The following is a 27,189-nucleotide window of genomic DNA, read 5'->3' as shown; positions in this document are numbered from 1 at the left end:
ATGAATCTCAAAGGCACAACACTAGGAGAAAGGTAAATGATTCATTTCTTTTGCAAAACCACGTCCTGAGAACACTATCACGTTTTCTAGCTGGAGTGAAATCCCCCTGGGAGCCCCTGTTGCTGTTTGGGACCTCGCACTAGCTGGCTGCAGAAAGCTCGTGTGCTTTTCGACACTGCAGACCTGTGTTTGCCTCCCTGTTTCAAATTCTCCCCAAACTTCCCGGGCAGGATTTTCTCACCCAGCCATTCGTATTTGGTATCCGTGCTGAAATACTGCTTTATAAATAGCAAGAGCTTTATCTTGACTCTAACCAGCAACCTCAACTTAAAGCTAAATGCATAATTTACTGCAAATTAAACTTAATGGGACTAGAATAATTATGTTGACTTTTGGAAGTACTTAAGGATAAATACATGATTAGATATTTTGCACACCGTGAGGAAATATTTATTTCGAAATACAAATTCTTCCCATTGAGCCTTTTGATGGCACATTTAGAGGTGACACCATCAGCATATAGATTGCAGTACCATTAAGGCTACTTAAATAAATTACCCGGCTGTATTTGCAGCGCTGGGGAGATGGGAAGGCTCCAGCCGTGCACGGTGCCTGCGCCGCCGGCTCGCCGGACACTGCAGCCTCCGCTCGCCGTGCCCATCACGGAGGTGCCGCAAGCATCCCTCCACTCCTCTCGCCAAAAAAATGAACCGAGCAACATCAGTGCTAATTCATATTTCCTCCCCTAGGGATTTGGATTTTTTATGGAAATGGCTCAATTTGAGAAGTGTAATTTTTTCTTTCCTACAAGTCAAAAGTGAGGGAAATTTCAGCAGGAGGACTTGCAGGATCTTTATCAGCAGCTGATGCTGTAAAAGCAGCTGTGGCCACAGCACGCTCCTGCTTTGTGCTTGTCTGAAGCTCCGCTGCTCTGAGCTGCCAAGAGGTGAACAAAGAGGTTTCGGCAATGGGCTGCTCCGGGGGGAGCCCCAGCTCGTGGCTGCGTGGGGGTCAGGGCAGCCCCGAATTAACAACCAAAGGGGGAAACATCACAGCAAAGTGTCGCTCTCTTCCTCTTCCTCCTCCTCCTCCTGCAGGCTCTGGCTCCTGCGGCCACTGCCCAGTGAAGCTGAAATCTGGGAGACGGGGCGCTATTCCTGGCTGCCGATGGCCGGGGACAGCCCAGGGTTTAAATCAGAAATAATATTACGTGGGGGCTCTTTATTTTTTTCTCGTAGTGACGCTAGCAGAAGGGAGCTTTCCTCTCACGTCTCCTGAGGGGTGAAACCTTGGCTGATTTGGGGCTTTCCTGGATGTTAGGATCGTGCTCCCAGCTGGGTTCCTGTTCCAAGGACGGGTGGGATGGCTGTCCTGGGCGAGTGGCTCTGCCCTGGGGACAGCTGTGACACGTTTGTCCCCCCCAGGCCCATCAGAAAGGCACCAGCACTCAGAGGCTGCCGATGGCGAGGGGACGGAGGTGACAGCCCCACCTGAGCCACGAGCAGATAAATCACAGGCGATAAATGAGCTGCTCTAGCTAATTGAATTTGGGTTTCGCTTTCATGAATTAATCTGCCAAGGTTAATTTGGGGAGGGGGGAGTTAGCTTGCTGTCCTGGTTTCAGTTAGGGCAGAGTTAATTTTCTCTTAGTAGCTGGTAGGGTGCTATGTTTTGGATTAGGATGAGAAGAGCGCTGATAACATGCTGATGTTTTAATTGTTGCAGAGCAGTGCTTACACCAAGCCAGGGACTTTTCAGCTTCTCGCTCTGTCCTGCCAGCGAGCAGGCTGGGGGTGCAGCAGGAGCTGGGAGGGGACAGACCCAGGACAGCTGACCCAAACTGGCCAAAGGGGTATTCCATACCATCTGATGTCATGCTAAACAATATATAGGGGTGGCTGGCCGGGGTGGGGGGGCCGGCTGCTCGGGAATAGGCTGGGCATCGATCAGCGGGTGGTGAGCAATTGCATTGTGCATCACTTGTTTTCTTACACATTATTAGTAGTAGTACTATTACCATTATTATTATTATTATTGTTGTTATTATTATTTTCCTGTCTTAATAAACTGTCTTTATCTCAACTCACAGGCTTCGCTTTCTCGTTTCTCACCCGCATCCCAGAGAGGGAGAGGGGAGGGTGAGCGAACGGCTGTGTGGTGCTTAGCTGCCGAAACCACAACCCTTGCCCTTCCCCCAGCCCTCCTTCCACCCTTGCTCAAGGCAATTTCGACAACGCCACATACGAAGGAGCAAGCCCGGAGCCTTGCCATCTGGGTGGTTCCACAACAGCCACCCCGGCACCATGGCAGGATGCTCACCATGGATGGAGAGGATGGAGCTGAGTGTCTGCAGGGTGTTTTAGCCCCTGTAGATGGGAGGACAGGGGGCATGGGGGGTACGGGGGGCATGGGGGACCCCGCCTGCAATCCGCTGGACACCAGCAGGGGATGGAGTCGGCACCTCCTGCACACCCAGCCCTGGTTAGGGAACGAGGCTGGGAACGGAACAGGAATATCCAGGTCACCTCCAGCAACACCACAGCTTCGGCTGTGGGAAATCACTGCCGGCTGTGCTGCGGGTAAAGGCACAAAGGAGATGAGGAACAGTTCCTAGGAACCAAAATTTGGGCATCAGGCGGCACGTTTGCATTCCGTATTGAAAACCAAACCACTCCACTGAAGTAGCTCTAATCCAGGGGCAACAAGACCCGGGTACGTGTGGCCGTGCCCAGGGCCTGAGGTTTTCCCCTCCACCCCGTCCCCAGCCCGTCACTCACCGGGATGCGCTGGGACAGAAGGGACCTCTCCACGGGACAGGGACCCAGACTCCAGGTCCTGCCCCGGCTCCGCAGGGTGGTGCGGGCCGCCTGGTGCTCCGGGCTCTCCGCGCTTCTTCGAGATGTTGTGGGGATAAAACAAGGCAGGAAAGTGAGGTCCTCGCTGCCACCAGCTGCAGGCAACACGTCCCCGCTCTTCTCGGGCCCCAGAAGCCCTCCTCCACCACCCCATCACCCCGCAGAGGCCATCCCATCCCCTCCCCAGCTGGCCACCAAGTGCCACCCCGCTGTGCCCCGTGGCCAGGCTGGGACCCAGACCCTGCCGCCACCCCTTGTCCCCAGGGAAAAGCTCCTGTTTTACCTTCACGGGGCACGGCGGCGAAGGGCAACACGTCGGTCCTGGCGGAGCAGCTGCTGTTTGTATTACAGACCCGCCGACCGAGTGATGGCCTTCATAAACCCAGGGGAAAGGTTTTGTCATCGTTAGCGGCCGGTGACAGCGAGCGCCCAACGAGCTGTGGCTGAAATACGGCTCGAGAAGAGCCCGAAACCAGCAGGGAGGGGACCAGGGGGTGGGCACGGTGACACTGCCACCGCTCCGCGACAGCACCGCAGGGCCTGGGGACACCCGGCCAAGGACAGACCCCGAAGCCTGAGGGTGCTGCGCACACCCCCAGCCCTTCCCAGGTGTGGTTCTTGGTTTTAATTTGCATTAGCCCCCTTTTTTATTATTTATTGGTAAAATGTAATTACCACATCCTTCACGAACCTTAATTAAAGATGAAAAACAGTCCTGACAAGTCAATTAGATCTTTTTTTTTTTTTCCTTGGTCTCCATTAAATTAAGACTCAAGTGTTACTGGAAGTGTTTAATATCACAACACATTAAACTGAAGGCTGCTTTGCAATAAATAAATCACCAAAGACAATGCAGGAGCTTTCTTTTTCAGAAGGCTTTCCTTACAATAGCTGTTCACTTCCCTGCTGGGAAGGGCAGGAGAAGTTTCTTCTTGCTTTGTGCACCTTTCCCAGCACTGGCCCATCCCATCGCTGGGAGTCCAAGGACCGGTCCCTCTCCCTCTTTGCTATTCCCAGCATCTCCACGGAGCCCCCTGCTTGCTTTCTGGGAAAACCGAGGGATGGAAAATCAGCCCAGAGGCAAAAAGGAGCCAAAGCATCGCCCCAGGGGCTGCCCTGGGAGATTCAGACCCTGCCCTGAGCGATGGGGATGCTGCTGAGGTTTGGGTCAGACCCAGCTGAGCTGGTTGAGGTTGGGTGAGAGCCCTGGGGACATCCCATCATCAAATCCCAGAGGATGGTGCCCCTGTTGGATGGAGCATTGCCCACCCCCAGCCCTGCTGCAGCCCCAGCTCCCAAGCACGCCGTGCAGGAGCTGCAGAGGTGGCACCAAATGGGAGCACCCTCCCTGCTGCCTGCTCCATCCCGAGAGCTCTCTGCACCTCCAGGGGCTCCACCAGCGATTCCCAGAGCCACGTTTCCTGGAGGAAATCGGGACAGACCAGGCAAGGGGAAATCCCCTTCCCATCCCGTGCAAGGAAACCTCGCTCCTCACCAACTAGCCAGCCAGAGGAACGGGCAAGGACAGGCACTTTTACTGTCCACGAGGACACTGCTCCATCACAAGTGCCAGATGAAGTTGCGAGCACTCACCCTCCACTGGCTGAGGAAGGGGGAGTTGCAATTCTCAACCATGGGACCTCGTCTGAGATGTCACCATACTGCTCGCAGAAGGAACCCCTAAAGCTCTGCAAGCACAAGGCAGCCCTGCCCTCAGTGCCAGGAGGGTTTTGCAATCCCAGAATCTGGCCCTACAAATGGGTTCCCCCAAAATATCATCCTTCAACAAAGCATGATACAGCTGTGTCTTTATATTTTCCTCTCCCTTTTTTTTTTGTTGTTTTTTTTTAAACTACACGCTGCACCAGGGCTCCCTAAAGTATGGGTCCCAGACCAGGGCCAGCAAAAAGAAACCTAGAGGCCATCACGAATTTGGAACATTTATTTATGCAACTGATTTTCTTGAAAGGAAAGAAAGCCAAAAATAATAATTAAAAAAAATAAAAATTAAACAGATAACAGCTGGATGCGTGTGGTACAATCCACATTGGACGTGTCCCTCCTGTGCCACCCCTCAGTCCCCACCGCGCTGCCCCCGACGTCCCCTCCATGGTGGAGCCGCTTCATGGCACCAGTCCCCTCGGCAACAGCTCTTGGATGCTGCCAAAGTTTTCGGGGGTCAAAACCATTTCAATTTGGTGTTTTTCTTGGGTTCTAATTTTTTTTCATTGTTTTTTTCTTTTTTTTTTTATTAGAAATGAAAAAAGAAAGCACCACTCCAACCTGTAATACCAATAAACATTATCCATCTTAAGAACAGTATTTATATTTATATATATATATTTTTCTATATATATTTCTATGTACAGGCTGTCCTTGCCTTGTGTCACGTGAGCATCCCGGCAGGAGTTGGAGATGGGTCGGCTTTTATAGCACTTTGATGTCAAAATCTGCCCTTTGGAAGAGATGCCCTAAAAACCCAGAGACATCCAGCAAGGAGATATCAAAAAAGAAAAGGGAAAGAAAAAAAATCTCACTTTTAAAACATATATACAACTCCACCAGCTTCTACCTTATCGGGGCTAAACGGGGGTTCAAATTTCCTTTTTTTCTTTTTTTTTTTTCTCCTGTTTTTCTGGCCACAGGTCAGCTGCGAGCAGCGCCCAACGCAGCACCCTTCTCGCGAGAAGGGGATGGGACGAGGCCACCAACTTGCTCCATGCGAGTACCGGCGTTACCCAAAGGCCTGCCACAACCAGCCCGTGTCGGGGTAAGGAGACTATTTGGTCACAAAACAGCACTGGCACACAGCACGGATGGAAACGAAAGGGAACACGTTGTATAGCCCTTGGATCAGGTATCGTCAAGCCGTGCGAATTAGGCAGCGGGAGCACGGGAAAGCCAAGGATCCGGGCCAAACCCACGGACACGCTCCGGTGCCACCGCAGTCCCCTCGAAGGAGGTGCAGGATCCAGCTCGGGGCAGCGCAGCTTATTCCCAGCTAAGCACCGAGTAGCAAGTGTTGGCTCCCCTAGCATAAATCCTCCAAGGTGGAGAGATTCATCTCATCTCCCTCCGCCTTTGGAAAGCAGGTGGAAGTTCCTCTGGGCTTTGCTCACCTGGGGTGAAGCCCCTTTGGCTCTGAGACCTTCATATTGTGGAGTGGTCCAGCCAAATGGCATCTGCCTGGGCTTTGGATCATGGTCGGGGTGCGAATGCACCAGGGCTGGAAAGGGTCTGCTGTCCAGGGCAGGAGGGGCTGGAGGATGCAGGGGGATGAAGGATGCAGGTGCCCACGGGCAACCTCCAGCACACGGAGGCCGGTTTCTCATTTGCTCTTGTCTACCCACCAAAAATGACCGTCAAGGGTCTTGCCTGGCATTGAGACAAGCAAGATCCCCAGTTCCTCCAGTCTCTGAGGCAGCCCCCAGACCTGTATCTCTTCACTGCCCCTTTGTGGGGCCACATGCAGAGAGAAAACCCTGACCACAGCTGGCTCCCCAAGCCCCGGGACAACCTGGCTTCCCCCAGTAAGCAGGAAACCCTGCAATTATTACAACAGCAGACAGCAGAAATGACATCTCACGCCTGCCTGTAGCAGGATGAAGCCAAAGAGCATCAGATGCCCTCAGCCCCAGCCCCAGGCCATTTGCCTGGGTGGCAACAGGAATTTGCCACCAGCACTCAGAGCCCCCCAGGAGGGGATAATTGATATGGATGGAGACAACTGCATGGAGACAGACAAGCCACGGGGGAAACATCACTTCTGAAGCTCTGCAAGGACACCGGGAAGGCTCCAGGCCGGTCCCCACAGAGGGACACTTTTTGTCCCCTGCCTCCCACCCCACATCCCCGCTCTGTCCAGGGCTGGATGCACGAAGGGGCGCAGCTCACAGAAATACGACAGTGGAAACCAGACTCGTGGTGAGCGGGCAGAAATCCACGAGCTGCCTTTAGGGGATTTGCTCCAGCACAGAGCACAAAAGGTCCCCACATAGGGCAAAACCAACCGGTGGCCATCAGGGCTCCTCAAAGAGCAGCTTCGACTCCACATACGATTTAAAAACGTCTCTTCCCCAAATATCTATCCTGCCCTGCTGGGAAACAGGCTCACATCCTTCTGTCCTCTTCCTCCCCTCCTTTGGGGTCTTCTCCAGATATTCCAGATGTGTCCAAGCAGGACCAGGCAGCGCTCCGGGGCAACTTCTCATGCTCACCAACCCCATACCACCGCAGGGACGGGACAAGACGAGCTGTGGCAGCGACCCACGGCCACCCAGACGAGCTTGGAGCAAGGGGAGGGGAGTTGGAAAGCAGAGGATGAAGATGGAGAACGGCCAACGCATCCCCACATCCTTTCGTTGCTCTCAATTTGTGTTTGCATCTGCTCCGTTGCTGTTTTTTCCCCTCCTTGCCTTCAGCACTAATGCAACGTCTGAGCACAAAACTGCGCGTTCGGCACAAAGCCTACGCAGCCCCCGGCCTTCGCCCTCCTGGCGAGGTGCTATCTGGTCTCCAGCGACTCCAGGTATTCCAGTGCTATGTCGTAGCAGAAATGATACTGCTCCTGTTCGGGGAGAGAGACGAGAGAGTTAAGATCCCGAATTAAGTGTTTCCCAAAGCTTAAAGGCAAAATAAGTTTCAGCAGCCCTAAGGAAAAGCTGTTGAGCTCCACGGGACAGGAGTATGACCCTCGCTGGGGGCTTCCTCCCTCTCCTGTCCCCGATAAAGCTCCTGCCAAAACAACACTGCCACAAACAACTCTTTTAGCAAACAATGCCCATTGCTGGGGAAAATGGATGAAACATCCGTTGGATGCAAACACACCAACAGCACTGATTTTCCTGTATTTAGGGGGCACAGGGCATCTTCACCTCCCCCAGAAGGAAGAACAAGGACTGCAACATGCCCTTAGTGTGAGGATCTGGTTTATTAATTGCACCAGGGCTGAGCCTTCCCTGAAACCAAAGGCATTTTTTGCTTCCCATTACCTGGCTCCCTGACTGCATGAGGGCAAGCCCAACATAGCTGGCTCCTATTTTTATAGCAAAAATCACTGAAATTGGGCTCACGAAGGCTGTTTTGTCTATCCTCGTCCTCCTTTATGTGACCTGTTCTTGTGCTCTCCTGTCCTGATACAATTTATAGCACACAAAACTACGGGGAACCTCAGAAGTGTCCATCCCCACGAGATGTTGCTCCTTCAAGCATCCAACAAGAAAGAGAAAAAAAAAAAACAACAAAACCCATTAAGATTTCTGATGCCCCTGCGTGGGAGCATCCTGGGTCCCCTCATCTCCCCAAATCCTCGGCAGCATTATGGAGATGGCAGCTTGAGCACCGGCGTGCAAATCCCGTTATCCCCAGGTGGGAGTGGGCAGAGGGGCTTCAAAGCGAGGAGGCTGCGGCAGCTTAGATTAAAAGCACATAAAGCTTCTGGATTAAGAAAAGGGATTGTTTCCATTTATTTTAATAGAAAAATAACCCCCCAGAGGCGAGCAGAGGGGGGAAAAAAGCACAAGCTGGATCCAGAGGGAAACGTTCTGCTCCGGCTGCTCTCTGCGGGGCTGCGGCTCCTTACACCGGAGGAGGATCCAGCCTCCAGCAGCTCCGGTAGATTGGGATTCCCAGAATAGCTGTTTCAGGTTCATTTGAGGCTGGAGGACGCTCGTGTCCCGATGCGAAATGTCGCCTTTTTAATACCTTGGCAATTTAGCCCAACGGGGCTGGTGGCCTCATGCTTGTCACATCATCTTTCCATTAGCTGCAGCTCTCCCTCCGCTCCCCGGTCCCCTCCCTCACCTTCTCCTCCACTTTAATTCCTAATGCAAATCACATCCCCCTCAAAACCATTTCATTTCTCCATTTAGGGATTTTATAATCCGGGCAGGGTAAACATTTCTGGCTGGCTTGCTTTGGAACCACCACGAGGCACCCGCCCAGCACGGGATGCGTGGGGACAGCCACGTGCCTGCTCCTTCCCCGGTCCTGCCATCGGGGTCTGGAGTAGGGCACAAAACTTTCGCCCTCCCCACGTGAAACGTGGCTCCATCGCCCCCCCCAGCAGCTTGCCCACCAAGTCACCCTGCTCAAAATGCCGTTCCCTTTTGTATCTCCAAGAGGAATTTTGTCAGGCTTCACCTTCCAGCCCTCAGCTCCCCTCCTGGCAGCACGAAACCATCCCGTGGAGCTGGCTGGGTGAATTTAACTCCAGGCTGTTTTCTCTAAATCACATCCACTGGAAGGAGACCCCCTGCTCCGGCCGAGGATGGGGACAGGGAGCCAGCGCCATGCGCCACCTCCCCAGGGACACCCCTGGGCACACGGGTGCTGCCGGGGGCAGACAGGCAGCAAGTGACCCAGGGCTGTTCCCAGCCCCCCAACCCTCAAAAAAGCCACAATTACAGCAGCACAGGATGGCTGTGGTGGGAAGGGACCTCTGGGTCCATCTGGTCCAACCTCTGCTCCAGCAGGGCCACCCAGAGCGGGGTGCCCATGACCATGTCCAGAGGGCATTTGAAGATCTCCAAGAAGACCCCACCACGTCTCTGGGCAGCCTGCTCCAGTGCTCTGTCACCCCTGCAAACCTGCCCTATTAGTCCAGGGACGGATTTCTGGCAAGCCCAGTGCCAAGGGCACATCAGCACAGCGAGATGAAGGCAGCACCAAGGCGGCTTTCAAGAGGCTTTCACCTACCCACCCAGCCCAGCCTGCTGGGGAACTCACTGAGACATGCTCCTGCAGGATGCCCCAAACACTAGTTGGGTTTGGGATGGGAAATGAGGTGTTTTGGGGTGCATGCATCCCCCAGCACCTCGCCCCTCTGCCAGAGGCTTGCAGGAAGGCAGATGCACAGGGAGCAGCAGCCAGTGCAGACACTGGCGGTGCCTGATGCTTACCAAGGTCTCCACCATGTTTGGCTTGTAGTTGCGGAGGGTCTTTGCAGCGTAGAAGACATCTGCCATGTTGTGACACTTGAGCATCTCCAGGATCATGGTGGAGGCACAGTAGGTGCCGCTCCGGCCGCCCCCGTTCCTGGTGGGAGAAGCACGCGTGGCGGTGGCAGGAGGATGGCACCTGAGCATCGTCCTGCACCATCCACTTCCCCCCGTTCTCTGCCCATCCCTCCCTTCCAGGAGAGGTCCCAGAGCCCCCCTAAAGCGGGGGACCTAGACTGGACCCCACTGGGCCTCATAAGAGCCACAACAGAGCAGGAAAATGCCTTTTTGGACCATCAAGGCTAGACCTGCGGCGCAGCAAAATCATTCACCCTGGGGTGAAACCATCCGACACGGTCACGTCTGATCCCTGACTGCAACAGGGACTGGGGAGAGGAAGAGTGAGCATGATGCCGGTGTTTTATAAAGCATGTTCTCAAATTATCCCTTGGCTAATGAAGACAGACGAGGCCGTAATTAATTTTTGATTAAAGGCTCGCCTGCTGTCTCTACCAATCTGCGAACGTGCTGGGTCCCATCTGAGCAGAGCGTGCGGGGGTTTGGGCACAAAAATTGCCAGGAAAGGGATTTTCAGAAGAATTTCTGGCAGGACTGCGGTCAAATGAGCTGGTGGCTTCTCCCCCCATGCCAGAGCCCGCTCCTCTCCAGCAGACACTCACAGGCAGTGCACCACGGTCCTGCCATCGCCACTCTCCTTCTGCCACCTCTCCACTTGGGCCAGGAGGTGCAGGAAGGACTTCTTGGAGTCCGGGGTGTCTCGGTACGCCGACCACCGCAGGTACTGGAAATGCCGGACCATCAGGTGCCCCTCCTGCAACTAGAAAAGTAAACCTCATTAACATGATCCCACATTAATGGGATGTGCCCTCTCTTTTCCTTCTGCTGCCCTCTTTTCCTCCACTGGAGGTTTCACGGAGGGCTCTTGCCATGTATTAATAGCAGAGGAAAAGAGGAAAAGCCTTTCCTGGTGCAGTAGGACGGAGGGTTCTCAGCTCACATCGACCCTTCGGTCCCACCAACCCAGGCAGCTCCACAAACATAGTTTCCCCTAACCAGCAGCATCTCAGGCTGTCCACGTATCTCACAAAACTTTCCACCTCAGCCTCCCCATGGCTTCTCCATCACATCCTCAGCTCGCAGGCAGAGGATCCCCAGGGGACGCGTTTTGTTGTGTTTGCTGGAAGCCAGGAGCTCACCGAAAGCTGCCTCCCACAGAACTGGGGCGCGGTGGCAGCGCGCCTTAATACCCTGGTAAGCTGGTTAGCCTTGAAACCTAATCTAGTTAGCAGGCTGCGGGAGGATTACACCCAGGGAGCTGAACGAGGCCAGGTTGCAGCCCGGCAGATGTGGGGCTCTAGCTCAGAAATACTCTGGGCACCAGGAGGAAACTCCTCTGACAGCCCGCTACAGAAAGCTGCAGGGTAAATCTTGAAGCTTAGGTGCTCCTGATTTTTGGGTGGTCCTGTGTGGACCCAGGGGTTGGACTCGATGACCCTTGTGGGTGCCTTCCAACTCGGGACACTCGCTGGTTCTGTGGCTCTAGGTGAAAGCTCTGGCTCACGGAGCTGGCTCCCCTCCAGCCACCAGCAGCCGGCACGGCTCGGCGAGAAGCGGCTCCTTGCGTTTAGCAGCGCTCCTCCGGCACTCTGCTCCCTGGGGAGATCTCTGCTTGGATCCAGAGCCTGCGATCACGCTGCATTTTAATTCAGCAAGGGGCATATTCTGCCACCAGCCACGGCCAGCGAAGGATTTCAGGCTGACGCCCAGGAAAGACCAGATGCTGCCACGGGGGGCACAAACCAAGACCCTCTGAATCCAGACCAGGCAGGACCCGTCTCCTCCGAGCCCAGACTCTCCCCAGATTCCCTCTGCCCGATGACCTCCATCATCAGAGCATCACCCTAAGCCCTTCGGCAACCCCTGGGAGATGTACAGCCTTCAGAGCCATCACCTCTTCCTGGCCAGGTTCTGCAGCCAAACCAGCTCTTCTCTGCATGAAACTCTGCACCCACACGTGCTGCTCATCACAATCTGTGTCCTTGCCCAATTTCACTCCATTTCTCCTCATTTAAAGGCAAGCCAAACTGACCAAGCATGAAAGCCGGGCTTGCAGTGAACGCAGCAGCAAGGACATGAAACCCCGGGCAGGTCCCAACCCAAATGAAAACTGCTCAGCAGGTCCCAGAGAGCCCACAGCACCCACGGGGGGCATTTCTGTCCCGAGGTGCACCCACAGTAGGGTACAGACGGACCTCCAGGAGGATGGGAAAGGTCTTCTGTAGAGTTGTCTAAGATTTAAAGTTGCGCCAGGTTTAGGTTGGATATTAGGAAAAACTTCTTTACTGAAAGGGTTGTTAGGCATTGGGATGGGCTGCCCAGAGAAGTGGTTGAGTCACCATCCCTGGAGGTCTTTAAAAGACGTTTAGATGTAGAGCTTGGTGATATGGTTTAGTGGAGGACTTGGTAGTGTTAGGTCAGAGGTTGGAGTAGGGGATCTTGGAGGTCTCTTCCAACCTAGATGATTCTGTGATCTTGTAAGGATGTGGGAACTGGAGGACGGTTGGATGGAGCCAACGGCACTGAAGGCTCCTCTCGGCCAGGAGGCAGCTGGTGCTGCACCCTCTGGAGGAGCCGGGTTGGGCTGAAGAGCACGGCAGCACCTACAGGCTGGGTGGTCTGTAGGGTGAGTTACCCGGCCGAGCTCCAGGACTGCGTGGCCTCACTAGGTACATCCTTCTGCTCTCCAAGGGTCTTCACTCTCACAAAGAAGCTCTTTGAGGCGCCCCAGCCCTTCCCCAGATCCACCCAGCCCTGCCCACAAGCTCCTCCAGTGATCTGCACCGGGGGAGCCTGGTCGCGCACAGCCACACGTGGAGCCCCCCGACCCACCCCGTGCCTCACCCGCGTGATGTTCTGCACTCGGAAGAGTCGGGACACGATGTCCTCATCCGCCGCTCCCGAAACGTACTCCACCTCCATGGGGCCGTAGTGCTGGAGCCCGGGCTCGGGCCAGTACTGCAGGCAGGGCTGAGGGGAGAAGAGGCACAGCACCGTGACCGGGGACACGGGCAAGGGCCACCTCGCACCACGGGCAGCTGGTCCCAGAGGGGGCAGGATGGTCCCCAGGCCTGATCCTGTGCTGGGATGGAGCAGGGCTTGGACGCTCTGGCTTTATAAGCAGCTTTGCCACCGGCAGCAAATGGGACAACAGGGACCCTCAGCCCATGGCCAGGACATCCCCAAAATCACGCCGGTGGCAGCCAACAGCCCAGGGAGGGTTGTGTCCCTCCCATGTGTCCTGCAGGGCACTGATGGATGGCTCCGGCCAAGGGTCATGGATGGGATTGTTTTCACACCCTGACAGCTGGGAAACCAGCAGCGATACAAAATATATGATGTTTGTCACCGCACTTTAACAGAACATTTAGCATTTCAGGCCATCTAACGGCTTGGGCCTAACTGCATGGCAAATGTGTTTGAGAAATAATTGGTTATTAATAGGGGCTATAAATCTCCAAGATCTCTAAGCCTTCTAGACTCAGAGCTATAATTTGGATATTAAAACTTCCTTTGGCAAGACATAGTTCAAGTGAGGGATATACCCTCTAAGTCACCTTTCAAAGCTGCCTGCTGTAAAGGCTGATTTATTAGCTGTTGGTCCTAAACTGGTAAACATTTAAGACCCAGCTAAATATTGTAACACAGACATCCCTGAAGAATAGATGTCCAGAGAGAGAGACAGGGCTGAATAATGAAGAAAAATGGCAGAGACCCCGCCGGGACAGCGCCGCGGGACAGCAGCTGCCCTGCCGTGCTGCAGGGGATGGGGACAGGGATGGGGACAGGCAGCTCCTGCTGGGCATTTCTGAACTAGGGGATGAAAGAACAGGTGGACAGGGAAAAAATATATGTGTTTTTTTCTTTTTTTTATCCCTTGCCGTGGTTCCCTGCAGCCGGGTTCAGCCAACAGCTGATGCTTTTGCTGCAGAGGTGATGCACGGCCGCGGTGGAAGGATGGTGACATGGTGGCACAGCCACAGGGCTGGCTTTGAAGGGGCACTTTGTCCCCCCTGCAGGAGGGTAAGCATGAATCCAGGGGCAAAACGCACCGGGCACCCACCCCAGCTGGACCTGCCCGCTGCTTCTGCATGGCACCCCCAGTGTAATTGTATTTACACCACTTGTATTTACACCACTCAGGACCAGCGCTGCATCCGTGTCCTCATGATGAATGGTACAACTGCCAGTCTGGGTCATTTACATCGCGTATCTGATCTCACCTCGTCAAATAAGCCAGCTAATGAAGTCTTCTCCAGACATCGATTAAGTGCCCATAATGCTAATTTTATGTAAAATCCACTAAGTTTCCTCACTGATTTAATGTTGCAGACCTGGAGTGGACTTTTACATCTGCTCTGGCTGTGACTCCAGCTCCCTGGCCACCTCGGGAGCGGGCTTCTGTCCCCTCTCTACAGGGGACAGGTGACAGGGGACACTCCCCTCCAGCTCAGCAGATCTGCACATCCCATCACACCGTAAAGCCACAGGACAGCCACTTTGCAGCAGGCTCATTTATAAAGCAGCATTCACAAGTCACCACTCATTTGGAAGACAAACACCTGATGGCTTGGCACCGAAACATCACCTCTGCCAGGGCAGAGCACTGGAGGGGCTGACAGTGTGCAAGGAAACTACAAATCCTCTCATGGCCGGAGAGAGGGAAGGACACACCTTGCTAGAGAAGTGAGGTCCTGGTGGTGTATCCCTGCAAGAAGAACCAGGGGAGTACCGTTTTGTGCCAAGCTGAACCAAAACATCTCAAAGAACCAGGGAAATCCCCCGTGCCTCAGTTTCCCCTTTGTAAAAGGGGGATAAAATCAGTTCTTTCCTCCCAAACTTTCCGTTTCCTGTTAACTCTTTATCTCCCCTGGGCATCCACAAAGATTAGAGTACAGTAACGCAACGTCAACGTCAACGCAACGTCAACGCAACGTCAACGCAACGTCAAGCAGGACAGGGCCGCCTGCAGGGCCAGCAGCAGCACTCACCCAGGCGGAGTTGGACTGGTTGAGCTGGTTGAGCATGACGATGGAGGTGCAGCCGTAGTCGTACACCAGCCGCCAGAAGTCGGTCGTAGTGTTCTGCAGCGGGTGCAGGGTGACGATGAAGGCAGCGCTCTTGGTGTAGCTCTGCGGAGAGGGAAGATGGGCACCATTAAGGATACGGTGGCAGCACTGAAGCCATTGCTGTCACACCCCAAAAAAAGAGTGCTGAGTGCCAGTAAAGCCATTTTCTCTGTGCTGGGGCAGAACTGGCCTCCCTGGCATTGACCTCGGTCTTGGTGCTGGGAGATGCTATCAAACCAGGCCCAGGCTACTGGTGAGGATGAAAGCATCAGCTTTTTGCTCTCGGTTCTAGCAGGGAAAGGCGTCTTGCACACATAACTAGGAAAGAGAAATCACCCTGGATCCAAGAACAAGCGCAGCTGGATGGCCCCAGCCCTGAGCAAAAGTGCCTCCGCATCACCCACGGCCTCACCACCGCTGCGCCCCAGCACCTTTGGGCACCCCAAGCAGCAGAGACAACCGGCTCAGCTTATTTTCAGGGGGGAAAGGAAACCAGAATGAAAGAGCTCTAGAGACAAGAGAAACCATTTCAGATCCTTAAAATCGCCCCTCAAATTAAAGATGGAGGAAGGGAAAGAGGCAAAAGAAAGAAAGCGGAGGTTTCCAGAAAGGAAACTGGGGTCCTTCCTCCCCATCAAACCCAGTGGGGACCCAGAGAAGCTCAGTTGGGTGCCAGCACCCTCCCAGCAGGACTGGCTGTGCCCGATCACAACCTCCCCAAGCACAACAGGAGCAGCGACGAGGTTTCCATCCTCCCCTATTAACCACACGTGCCTCTAGCACCCGCAGTCATTTTGCACCCATGCCAATGACGGTGCCGCGGCTCTGCCAGTGCCACCACCATGCTCAGCACCAGTGGTGGGCAGCACAGACCACGGATCTGACAGGCGGACAGACTGACTGAGCAAATGGCTTTGGCACTAAAAGAAAATGAGACTTTTGTTTGTTTGTTTTCTAAAGAGGGAAATGGATTTTAGCCCTTCAGCAAGAATTTCATCCAAAGGGCTTTTTGTGTCTGTATAGAAATGTATTCTCTGACCCGGGCAGTCCCCGTAGCAGCGATTAAGGAAGGGATGCTCAGTGATGTATAAACACAAAATGGATGTGCAGACCCCAAGCAAGCTGAAAACAAAGCTGCCAGCACACGATAGCCACAGCCTCCATTTGCCGGCTGCCGCTCCCAAGCCATCAAGCAGCCACCTCCGGCACAGGCACGGGAACTGCTCCTGCTGCAAGCAAATGCAGGTACAAGATCTGTACAGAGATGCAGCGTGATAAATCAGCAGCCGGGGAAAGAAAACGCAGGGCTGAGCCAGGAGGTGCTGGTGCTCAGGTGCTCGGAGGCGCTGGGGGGTGGCAGGGGAGGGGAGGCTGCCCGGGGCACGCGGAGCTGCGAGGCTTAGCCAAAGCACCCAGCTCGCTTCCAGAAAGTGGTTTCGGTGACAAATGACCCATCACTCCACGCTCCGAGCTTGCAGCAAGCCTCTCTGCTCTGCTTTGCCATCGCTGGCAGGCAGGAAATAGCTTTTCCATGACGGGTGGCCTTTCTGATTGCACAAGGGGACGCACGGTGGCTTGGGGACCACTTCAGAGCCCCCTGAACTGCAGCAGAAGGGGCAAGCAGCACGCACCACGGGATGCTGGCAGCACGCAGGGAGGCTTGGCGCTAACAACCCCCTGCCAGAGCTCCATCTCCCTTCCGTGCTCCAGTTTCCCTATGAAATAAATGAAGATAATGCCCTGACTTTCTTTTGTGAGCGATGAAAAGCTCTTCTGAGACGAACAAGATGCCACTGCACAAAAGAAGGGGTGAGGGACCCCACTATGCTGCTTCCTGCCCTTCTTGCACAGGCTGGGGCTGACATGGGCCCACACCTTTGTGCATTTGTGAGAAACAAGGCACTGTGAGTGCACACTGAGCAAGGGTTTGGCACGAAAAGCCACCCCACAGCCTGCGACCACCCCACCACCCACAGCATGCCCACTTCTGCATCGAAAGGGGGGCTCAAGGCTGCATGCTGTGGGCTGCACGGGCACTGACCGCTCTGCAAGATCAGCAGCGAGCTGCAAAACCACACCAGGCTTCCCCATATCCCCTCTGCAAGCCCAGGGCCCCCATATCCAAGGGGGACACCCTTGAAATTATATCAGTTATACCCAAGAAACCCAGCATTTCCACCCACAAGGACACCAAGGCTCGCCTCATCCCACCTCCGAGCCCCCACACCATCCAGGGAGGTTTGCAGCGTGGCATGAGGACCCTGAACCCAAAGCAGCCCCTTCCTTCCCACCCCCAGAGCACACGTACATCGGTTAAGGCCGCGTTGATGTAGTTGTTGCTGTCTCCGTCCACGGAGATGAGGAAGGGAAGGCATCGGTCGGGCGGCAGGACGTCCATGCTGCGGTTCCTCTCCCGGTTGCAGGGCAGGAGGGCGATGCTGCACTCCTCCACGTCCAGGTGGGGAGTGACCGAGTTCAGGGTCTGCAGGCAAACACGCTCCCCTTAGCTCCATCCCTGCTGGGACCGGTCCCCAAATCCCCTCTCTCATCTCTGGAGCTTGGGAGGGGTGGCAGGGATTTTGGGGCCGCTCACCTGGAACTCCTCCCGCAGCTGCGAGGAGTTGCTCTGCGGCTCTATCCTCACCATCTCCTTGTAGGTGGGCTTGAACTCGCTGGCGGGGATGCTGGTCTCCCCGCACAGGCAGGCTTCCAGGATGGCATCGTGGATGAAGACGTACTGCTCCTTTTGGGGAGGGAAGAGGCTGAGCTGGGCAGCAAACACAGGAGGTTCCTCCTCCTCCTCCCCCATCGCCCAGCCCCTTCTCCGCCAGATGAATTTGTGCAAGGCCAGGGCAGCTTCTGCTTGCGGGCAGCAAAACAGCCTCACACTCCTGCTGCAGCTCTGCCAGCCCTAGAAAAACCACCCCACAAAGGCTGAAAAGCAACGAGATGGGTGCTGGCTTTCCATGGGCCACAATCTTGGTGACGCACCAGGCTGGAAGGACTTTACAGCCTGGAAGGGGACAGCAGAGCGAGAGCAATCCCTCCACGAGGTGCTGGCACCCGCAGCACGACCTGCCCCCGGTCCCCAGCCATCCCCGCTCACCTCCGTCTGTATCATGTTGATCCTCCGCGAGCACAGCGTCTTCACACAGTTGTAGATGTCCACGACGCCCTCGCACTCGGCCATGTCCAACATGACGTCCAGGACGATGTAGCAGCCGGTCCTCCCCGTGCCAGCGCTGGAGAAGAAGGGGAAAACAAAGCAGAGATGTTCCCAGTCTGTACGGCATCCGCACGAAGCCCCGGGTGCCAGCAAGGTCTGCACGGTGCCAGAGGACATCGCACACCCCCTCAGCCCGGCTTTCCCTTCATCCACCCCCTCCGCACACCCACACGCTGCTGCAGGGCCGGGGCTGTGCGTGGCAGCGTGGGCGCTCACGGCAAAGGGGAATCAGCGCCTTCGCGCAGCTGCGATCTACGCTTTTTGCAGCAAACCCGGCAGCCCTGAGTGCCGACAGCCCTGCGGGACCCCACCCGAAAGGATGCTGCAGGAGGACGCTCAGCACCATGCCCCAATGCTCAGCACCGTGCCCCGATGCCAGCAGCCAGAGCAGGCAGCAGCCCAAATCCTGGCACCTTCGGACCCCACAGAGAGCGACTGAGGCTGAGCCCCCCAGAACAGAGCCGCCCCCCCCTGCTCCTTTCCCACAAAGTCTTCCGCGGTGAAATCCTAATTTCTGGGGCTGATGAATCATTTGTCGTGATTATCAGCGATTACAGACTATGGGAACTAATCACAGTGGCTCTTGCCAGTGAATGAATACTGATGAGGCAATTGACAGGGAGAAATCAAATAAAAAATCCCTCCCGTTCACCGGCTCCTCCTTGTTTGCCCAGCTAAGGAAGAGCCATTAACCTGTCACACAGGGACACCAGCGTGAGGACGGAAAACCGCTGCTCCCAGCTCTGCTTTCGCACGGCCAGACCCGGGGACACGCCGTGGGGACAGGGAACGGCGCTGCCCCACGGGGCAAACCCAGCATCTCCCTCCAGGCAAACCCAGCATCTCGACACAGCCACCACCGGTGGCCCAGCCACCCGTCCTTCTGTGCCACCATCTCCCATTGGGACAAAGCTGGGGCAGCACCCACGGCACGCTGCTCCCTGCCACCCACCCCAAGCAAGCCGCAGCCCTGGGGATGACTCCTTGCAGCTCGATGCCTTCATATGGGGACGCCCAGCTGCAAACCCCAGCTCCTTCCCTACCTCAGTCCTCCCTTTTGTTACACATTTCCTATTTCTCTGCTAAAATGTACAATTTCCGAGCTTTTCAAAGGCTGAGCACCCACCCGTGACACATCGCGCCGCCCCGTGCGCAACCCAAAATCCCAAAAACCCACGTGGGATGGGGCCGGTCCCCGCGCCCACCTGCAGTGGATGACGATGGGGCCGGCATCGGGCGGCGTGGACGCCTTCACGCGGCGGATGAAGGCCAGCAGCCCCGTGGCGTGGTAGGGGACGCCGTGCTCGGGCCAGGACGTGAAGTGGAACTGCTTCACCTCGTGCCGGGCCGAGTAACCTCGCTGCAAGGGAAGGGCAACACGGCGTGAGGACGGACGGACAGACGGATGCTGTGCAAAGCTGGGGGGGGCTGCACGGGGCAGAGCAGCAGAAGCAGCCCCTGAGCCTGCTTCAGCTGCTTTGTGCAAACCCTCGGGACAAAACCCCTGCAGCAGGGATGCTACAAAGGTCTTTACAGCGGAGAAGGGCACAGTCCTGCCCCAGCCACCCAAACACCCGATTTCCTTAGGAACTGAGGATTTTCCCAGCCACACCACGGTCGGTCACTTCGGGAGCCCTACAGCTCTCTCCTCCTCGGCTGCGAGAGGGTTAAAAACAACCAGAGAAGGCAGCAGCAGCCCTGGGGCAATCTGGATCCGTTCCATGAGCATCTTTTCTACCTGCCTCCTAACTAGACAGTAATTTCATGTTCCTTTAGATTAAGGGGTGAATTACACCGGCTCCATCCCCAGGTACCACGCTGGAAAATAACTGCCACATTACGCACGCCGCAGCCTGGAGGGGAAAAAGCATCATTCATCCTCCTTTGCAATTACACGGCGCTCACCCTGAAATTCAATGCTCACCGCTGACCACAGAAACAAAAGCAGGGCTGAGCTGTGCGCCCGGGCAGAGGGCGCAGGGCCAGGACAGGGCTTACAGCAAGAAGCACAAAGGGAGGAGGTACCGGCGTCTCCAGGCTTGGAGGTGGCACCTCCAAAGATGCAGAAAGCCCCACGCTGGGGTAAATAAAGAGGATATTGGTCAATGTTAACAAAGAATGGTTAAAGATGCCCGAGGTCTGTCCTTTGCCTGCTGGGTCGGGCGGGTTCCTGGCTGATGGAAGCGTACCCTCTCGAGAGCGAAGGTGCGCACGGCGTACTCCGCCAGCGTCTCCGACTGCACCAGGGTGATCTTGATGTCCCCGTACATCTCGGAGTCATCCGGCCAGTATTTGGAGCATTTCACCTGCAAGGAGGGGAGACAGGATGGGCTTTTCAGCTCCTGTGGAGCCGATCGCAGAGCCACAGGGTAGGAAGGAGCGAAGGAGACCCTTACCCGGCCCACCTCCACCAGCTTGGTTATCATCACGATGCTGGAACAGTGCTCCTGCCACACCATGCGCCAGAAGTCGTACACCATCTCCTGCTTGGGACCTGCGGGACGGAGGGAGGGGGCAGCTGTGTGGGCTGGGTGCTGGGGGATCCTCAGCCGGCCAGCACCGCACAGCCGATGGTGGAAAATGGGGTCCTGGGGATCCTGTGGCTAGGACAGCTGACCGGCTTTGGTGTTGCCCTATTTGGCCCCAAAACCGGCCCCTTTCCTCCCTTTTCTCACAAACACAAGGTTAAATCCCCCAGGGACAAAATCCAGCTGCTGAATCCGGCAGAGAGTGAAGAGGGGGGGGGGACGACTCACCTTGGGTGGCTATGAAGTGGTTGGACCTGTGGTAACCCTGCAAGGGAAGCGGAGGCGTCAGGCCCAGCTGGGGCTGTGGGGCACTCGAGCGCTGCCCCACCAAACCCTTCTGCCACCAGCCCAGTGCTGCCCCAGCACCCTGTCCTGGCCCAGATCTCGTCCCCTGTCCCAGCAAAGGCTCGTGTGACCCCCCCAGCCCGCATCTTCCTTCTGCACCAGCACCTCCAAAACGTCCCAGGCTCCACCAGCATCGCTGCCACACCATCACGAGAGCCCGATGAGAATTGCCCAGCCCACAGCCGCCCCCCGGACTTCATTTCTTCCCCCTTCCCCACTCTGTCCACACATATAACCAATCCTGACACTCACGGGCACTATCCCACACCTTTACACAGAGCAACAGCCCCGTGCCCGGGAGCAGGGAACCATCTACTTACTTCTCGGTTAATCCGAATCTGAACAATCCCGTTTGGACACAGGTTTGAGAAAGAAAGATCAGAGACAGACATTAGTGAGGCAGAGCTCGAGAGACAGGACAGAGCCACGGGGCAGGAAGGACACACGGGGACAGGCACAGGGACACCGCTCGGGCACCGGGAGCCCATCACAGTGGCATCAGGCCCCCTTTGCTGGATGATGTCCTCTGGACAGGAGGGAAGAATGGGATCTGCTGCTGCTTCCAGAAGATGTGAGGAGCCCACAGAGCCCCTGAGCTGTTCCTCACTCAGTGCCTAACGAAGCCTCCACCAGAGCCCAGAGACACCAGTCTCCCCTGGGCTTGGCATTGCTGGAGGCACTGGGATGTCATTCTGGGGACTGAGCTCTGCCCAAATTCAAGCACTGCTGTGACTGGGGGTGCCCCAAATTCAAGCACTGCTGTCCCCCAAGCCCAGGGTGAGACAACAGCCCGTCCCCGTGTCCCCCCCAACCTCTGCATCCTATACCCTGGGTAGACAATGATCCTGGGACCACGGCGAGAACGGAGAGCATAGAAAAGGGGATGAGGAAGGAGAGAGAGAGGAGCAGAGGAGGAAGGAGAGAAGCATCTACATGGGACAGGGACAAAAACGAGCAGAAATTGCTGACGGACATAAACCAGGCTTGTCAGAGTCCAGCCTGGCTCAGCTCCCTGCAGGGCACAGACCCTGACGGCCCCATAGGACGCTCAGCCCCCGCCGGAGGGGACCTCGGCCCCGTCCCCACTTACATCGATGTAGTTGGCGTTGATGTAATCCGAGTTGGGATCGCCCAGCAGCGGATGGAGCTTCACGCGGTGGCGGTCGTCTGGAAGGCGAGGGCAGAAGGTGGCATCAGGAGGTGGCAGGGACAGCGTGTCACCTGCCCGCCTTCGGTGTCAAACAGGGCCCCGGGCAGTGCCAGCGAGGGAGGGACGAAGCTCCAGAGAGCAGCACGCCGCAGGGGGAAGGCAGCAGGGCTCCTGAAGGACCTGGTGGGTCCCCATCCCCGCAGCAACGTGCAGGGAGCATCGTGTAACCCCTGTGTCACCCCCAACCACCTGCACTCCCGCACCAGGAGCACCCCGGGGCGCACCAGGACCATATTGTGGGTGTTACCACTGTTTAAGCACCCCAAAACGTCCCCTTTTCAATTGCTCCCAGTTCCAGCCCTCCTGTTTGCGCTGGTGCTGATCCAACGGGAGCTTCCAGACCTGAAACCCTGCTGAGCAAAGCCTGCTGCTGCCCCCGACCAGCCAAACCCCATCAGTTTATCCTTTGCCACGGACCAGACAGTTGCCAAAACCCAAACCAACCAACCAACCAGCCCTTCAGGAGGCTTTTCACACCCTTTGGGGTACCCAAGCCTTTGTTACAGGCACTTACAGGTCGACACATGGTCCTGTCTCCCTTTGGTTTTGTCTTTCTTCTTCGAAGCATCCCAGCCTTCAAAGAAACTCTGCAAGGAGAGGTGGCTGTCACACCCCGAGGACAGGGCTCTGGGGACACCCCCAGTTCCAAAACCCTCCCCAGGGAGCAGGGGCAGACGCGCCAACTCCATAGCAGCTCTGCCAGCTCCATGCTTCTGTTGCATCCACAAAATGCCCCATTTTCCAGCAAATTATATGCTGCTTTTTATTTTTTTCAGCTTTTTTTTTTTTTTAATCTCCCCAGACCCTTTCTCTCCCCAGCACAGAACAGGTTTGTGTGTAATAACAGTAACATTCATAGATTGGCATAAGAGGAGGAAAGTGGAAGGAAATTACATGTTTTCTCCCCTCCCATAATATCTGAGTGCTTTCAAATGACTAGTTCCAAGAACATACAGCAGCTTTTCAAGGAGCACTAATGATTATAGCCAGCCCTGGTTTGTCCAATACGTGAAAAGGGGGGAAAAAAAGCTCCTGCACTTGAAACAACTAAACATTAAACAGTAATTTCCCTGGGAAATTTCAATCGCCGGATCTGTGGGACACCGAGGAGTCAGGAAATCAACACCGCTGGGTGCGCTGCAGCAGAGCCGCACCGAGCACGGCGCTCCGTTACCAGAGCTGCAGCCCCACGAGGTGGGACGGGCACGATGCGAGTGGTGACCCTTGGGGGGACGTCCACCCCCTGCAGCCTCGCCACGGCCTCGGGAGCTGCTGGATTGCTGTGGAATTGCTCGGAGGAATTGCTCGTCCTCGGGCTGTGCCCAGTCACGGGGAGAGCACGGTGGAGAGGGAGGAGGTGGCAGGGAGGTGACACCGAGGGGTGTTCGCCCGGGAGGACCTGAGCACGGAGAAGCATCCCCAGCCCCAGCAGGAGATGCTGGGTGCCTCGCTGCATGGCTGGCAGAGCTGTTTGGGCTCATCTCATCTGATTAAATCCTGAGCTGTCAGCACCAAAAACCCAAGCAAGACCAGCCAGAAAGCAGGGACACCCCACGTGCTGACAACACCTAACGATTCAGGACGCCCAGAGAGCTCGGAGACCCACCTCCTCCTCTCCAGAGAACCACAGCTCCAGATCTGGAGCATCCTCTTGCACGTGGGTCCTCCCCATGCCACCCTGCCACATCGCAGGGGACATGTCCATCGAAAAACCCGCCCTCCCCCTTGACACCGGCACGCAAGGCTCTCACCTCGTACTCCTGCTTGAAGCCGTAGCCTTCGGCCGTCTTCATCTGGTTGATGTGCTGGAGGAGGTCGGCCACGCGCACGGCGGGATGCAGCTGCCCGGTGTGGTACGGGGACCCTTTGCGGCCGCACTGGCGGCGGGGGGAGCCCCCGAGCAGGCTGCTGGACTCGTTGACCACGCTGCTGCGCTGGTCACCTGCAAGCAGGGAGGGAGAAACAAGACCGTCAGGGGGGCAACGCCTCTAGGACCACAGCAGAGATCTTAAAAACCAGTGGGCAAGGTCTTAGGGGGCTCACGTGCTCATTTCCCATCGACTGGAGCACTTAGAGCAGCAGGAGCTACGTGCACAAATATCCACTTGAAGACTCGCCTTGAAGAATCGCACTGCCAACGTCTCCAGCCCAGCCTAAGGGTTAATTCTCCTCGCTGCTGGACCCCACCGCCTTATTTCTAGCAGCGACACGATGGACTTCGCTGCTGGTTAATGGGCAAGTTCATACAGCGTTTTACCCAGTTCGTGCCTTTGCCATATAATTACCAGCATCCCACATGGCCGTGTGCCTGGCCAGCAGACGGAATCCCAAAATTGGGGTTTGGGCAAGAACCGATGCTTCCCACTGCTGCCAGGAGAGGCGGCCGGCGCGGAGCCCGCAGTGCCAGCACGCAGCTCTGCCGCGACGGTGAGCCCTGGATGCGGTTTCCCTAACAACACTTCTAAAAACCGCCCGCGCCAGCTCGCTCACACAGCTGCCAGGCTTTTTTTTGGGGTCTGCTTGGATGCAAGGTGCAGCCCCCTTGCTCGTGCCGACATCCCCCTGCTCCCCATGCAGCCCGTGCAGAGAAGTTCTCCGTTGGGGTTAATAGGAAATGCACTGCGATGTGCCGGCAGCTCCGTGCAGGCTGGGATCTGCACAGCCAAATGCTGAGGAGCCCGCTAGGTATTTTACAAGATGCATTAGGGACTTGGTTTAAATGCAAGGAAACTGAGGCAGGGTGAGGAACAGCCCACAATAGGTTACGGAGCAGCCCGGGCATTTATCCCCATTAAGTAGCGATGTTTTGGGGTCAGTGTGGCTGCAGCAGAGACTGAGCCTCCCACATCTCCTTCTCCACTCCTCAGCCGAGCAGAGGGATGGGGAGCAGCCCGGAGACAAGGAGAAAAGCAGCTCCAGCCCAGCTGGGAGCAGGATCTGGCCCCTCAGCCCCCTTCCCAAAAGAAACCCAGCGCAGCGTGCTCTCCCGGCTCCGAGACGGAGGAAAAGCTCCGTACAAAGCAGCCTGGTTACGAGGGTTTCGAGAAACCCCAGTAGGAGCGTAACTGAAAAATAATACACCTATACGGACGCATTAAAAGGAGGAAAAGTTTGCCCTCTGGGCTTCTATTATCTGCAAGACAATGCCAGGAATCATATTAATCCAGCAGTCAGCGGAGAGGAGCTGCGTGTAAGCAGCATCTTGGAGTTACTGTAACAGATGTTATTAGCATATGGTTGAAACTGGGGCACTGAACGAGTTATTTTACAACTAAATCAGCGCCGAGACGCATCCTCCAGTGGGTGTGAAGTTATCAGTCTCCCTCTGATGTGAACGCTGTGGCTCTTTAACCATCCACACCCCACAGCTGTGCACGGCGACACAAAACACGTCCTGCTGGAGCCCAGGAGCCGACTGGGGCGTGCCGCTGGCTGCTCCAGAGCTCCGAATGCCGTGGCTCCCCGTCCTTACCCCGGTTGCTGTAGTTGTGGGTGTCCATGAAGGACAGCCCCAGCCTCTCGTCCTCCTGCAGCGTGCTCTGGTCCGTGAAGCTCCGGTCGATGGCGCTCATCATGTGCGTCTTCTCGTGGCGGTAATTGATGGTCGCTTTGGTCATGTTGACGGGTTTGCTGCAGAGGGATGGAAGGGGAGAAGCGGGGGTGAGCAGAGCTGGACTGGCCGTGCTGCCAGCTCCCCAAACCAGTGACCCAGGGCTGCAGGGCTTGGATCCTTCTGGGCGCCAGGACGGATTTTCTCCCCTGCTGCTTTGGTTTTCTGCTGCCCCGAGCCAGCTGCAGCCCCGCATGGAGCACCTCTCGCTGGCTGGAGCAGTTCCAAACCATCCATCCTCTGTCCCCCTCTGTCACCAGGGGGGAGGACAAGCAGCGGGAGACCCAAACCCACATCACCCGAGGGACCTCACAGCTCCCGGTGGGGACAGGACCCTGCAGGACACTGCCAAAACACTGCATTCAACCAGGCACCGGCCACCCCAGCAGGAGCAGAGCCGTGCTGGGTCTCTGGCCCTTCCTGCTTACGCTTCCTTTGGTCTCTAACGAGCTCAGAAGCATTATTTTCCCAAGCCAAAGAGGCCCTTAAAACATACTTGACAGGGAAAAGGACTTGTTGGAGTGGAGAGCGGCAGAGCAAGGGGGGCAGGAGGAGGGGAGGAGAGAGAATGACAATTACTTACGGGTAATAGGAATAGGAATAGTAGTTCCTCCTGGCAGGCGTGCAAACAAAGAGAACGGCAGAAATTGCATAAGCAGCTTTTCTCCGGCGGAGCAAAGGGGGGCTCGGGGGCACGGTGCGGGAGGGAAGCGATGGGCATCTGCACGCTGCAGCCAGCCCCAAGCACCTCGGGGCGCTCTCCCTCCTCTCCAGCCCTCCTTCCCCACGGAGCCGTTCCCTTTTTGCTCCATAAAGCGTCAAACCACGGGATGGAAGCCGAGGGTGGCTCTTCCCTGCATCTGGCAGCGAGCCTTGGAGGGCAGGTAACGGGCTGCACGTGCCCTAAAGCCTGTGAGTTACTACCGGGGAGCCCGGAGCTGTCAGACGAAGCCCTGGGGACTTCAGCCCTCCTCGGTGCTCAGGAAATTAAATGCTCCCAACAGAAACCTGGCTCCCATTTTGCACCTGCAGGAGCCTGGGCATCCTGGCAGCGGGGCCAAGCACCGGCTCTTGTGGCCACCACGGTCCCAGGGCGGGCGGAGAGGTGTCCGAGGGGATATTCCCCGTTTTGTGAGACTGAGCAGCAAACACGCCAAGAATTTAGGCCCTCCCCAGGGAGCTGAGGAGGCAGCCCGCTCGTTCCCCCGTCGGGGGACGCGGGGTGGGGGCGCCGCGTTTCCAGCCTCCGCTGCCTGTCGCCATTCATTACGGACGAGCGGATTCTGGGGGCACATTTCCATTCCACCACGTCAGCGTTTTTCCAACAGCA

The 27,189-nt window shown here is 56.2% G+C and overlaps 1 protein-coding gene across 4 annotated transcripts in view; it reads right to left on the bottom strand.

Annotated features, from left to right (window-relative positions):
• Nucleotides 1–4,781: 4,781 nt before the first annotated feature.
• Nucleotides 4,782–27,189, bottom strand: part of PTPRU (protein tyrosine phosphatase receptor type U) — a 55,623-nt gene continuing 33,215 nt past the window's right edge. Inside the window, exons 15-31 of one of the 4 annotated variants that reach the window (XM_080566731.1) lie at nt 26,443–26,472; nt 25,722–25,879; nt 24,001–24,191; nt 22,764–22,836; nt 22,130–22,206; nt 20,923–20,959; nt 20,563–20,660; nt 20,356–20,472; nt 19,372–19,526; nt 18,047–18,182; nt 17,534–17,683; nt 17,249–17,422; nt 14,863–15,003; nt 12,716–12,841; nt 10,474–10,631; nt 9,755–9,890; nt 4,782–7,422 (exon numbers count right to left, since the gene is read on the bottom strand). In XM_080566731.1, the coding sequence (XP_080422857.1) occupies nt 7,360–7,422; nt 9,755–9,890; nt 10,474–10,631; nt 12,716–12,841; nt 14,863–15,003; nt 17,249–17,422; nt 17,534–17,683; nt 18,047–18,182; nt 19,372–19,526; nt 20,356–20,472; nt 20,563–20,660; nt 20,923–20,959; nt 22,130–22,206; nt 22,764–22,836; nt 24,001–24,191; nt 25,722–25,879; nt 26,443–26,472 (2,020 nt within the window). In that variant the 3' untranslated portion in view covers nt 4,782–7,359. Of the gene's footprint in view, nt 7,423–9,754; nt 9,891–10,473; nt 10,632–12,715; nt 12,842–14,862; nt 15,004–17,248; nt 17,423–17,533; nt 17,684–18,046; nt 18,183–19,371; nt 19,527–20,355; nt 20,661–20,922; nt 20,960–22,129; nt 22,207–22,763; nt 22,837–24,000; nt 24,192–25,721; nt 25,880–26,442; nt 26,473–27,189 lie in introns of all 4 variants that reach the window. The other 3 variants (XM_080566732.1, XM_080566729.1, XM_080566730.1) reach the window with 3 other exon arrangements.

This window comes from Anser brachyrhynchus (genome assembly GCF_964034855.1).
Source record: "Anser brachyrhynchus genome assembly, chromosome: 24".
Classification (NCBI taxonomy): Eukaryota; Metazoa; Chordata; class Aves; order Anseriformes; family Anatidae; genus Anser; species Anser brachyrhynchus.
Note: the sequence above shows the minus strand (reverse complement) of the source record. Positions and strands in the feature narration are given on the sequence as shown.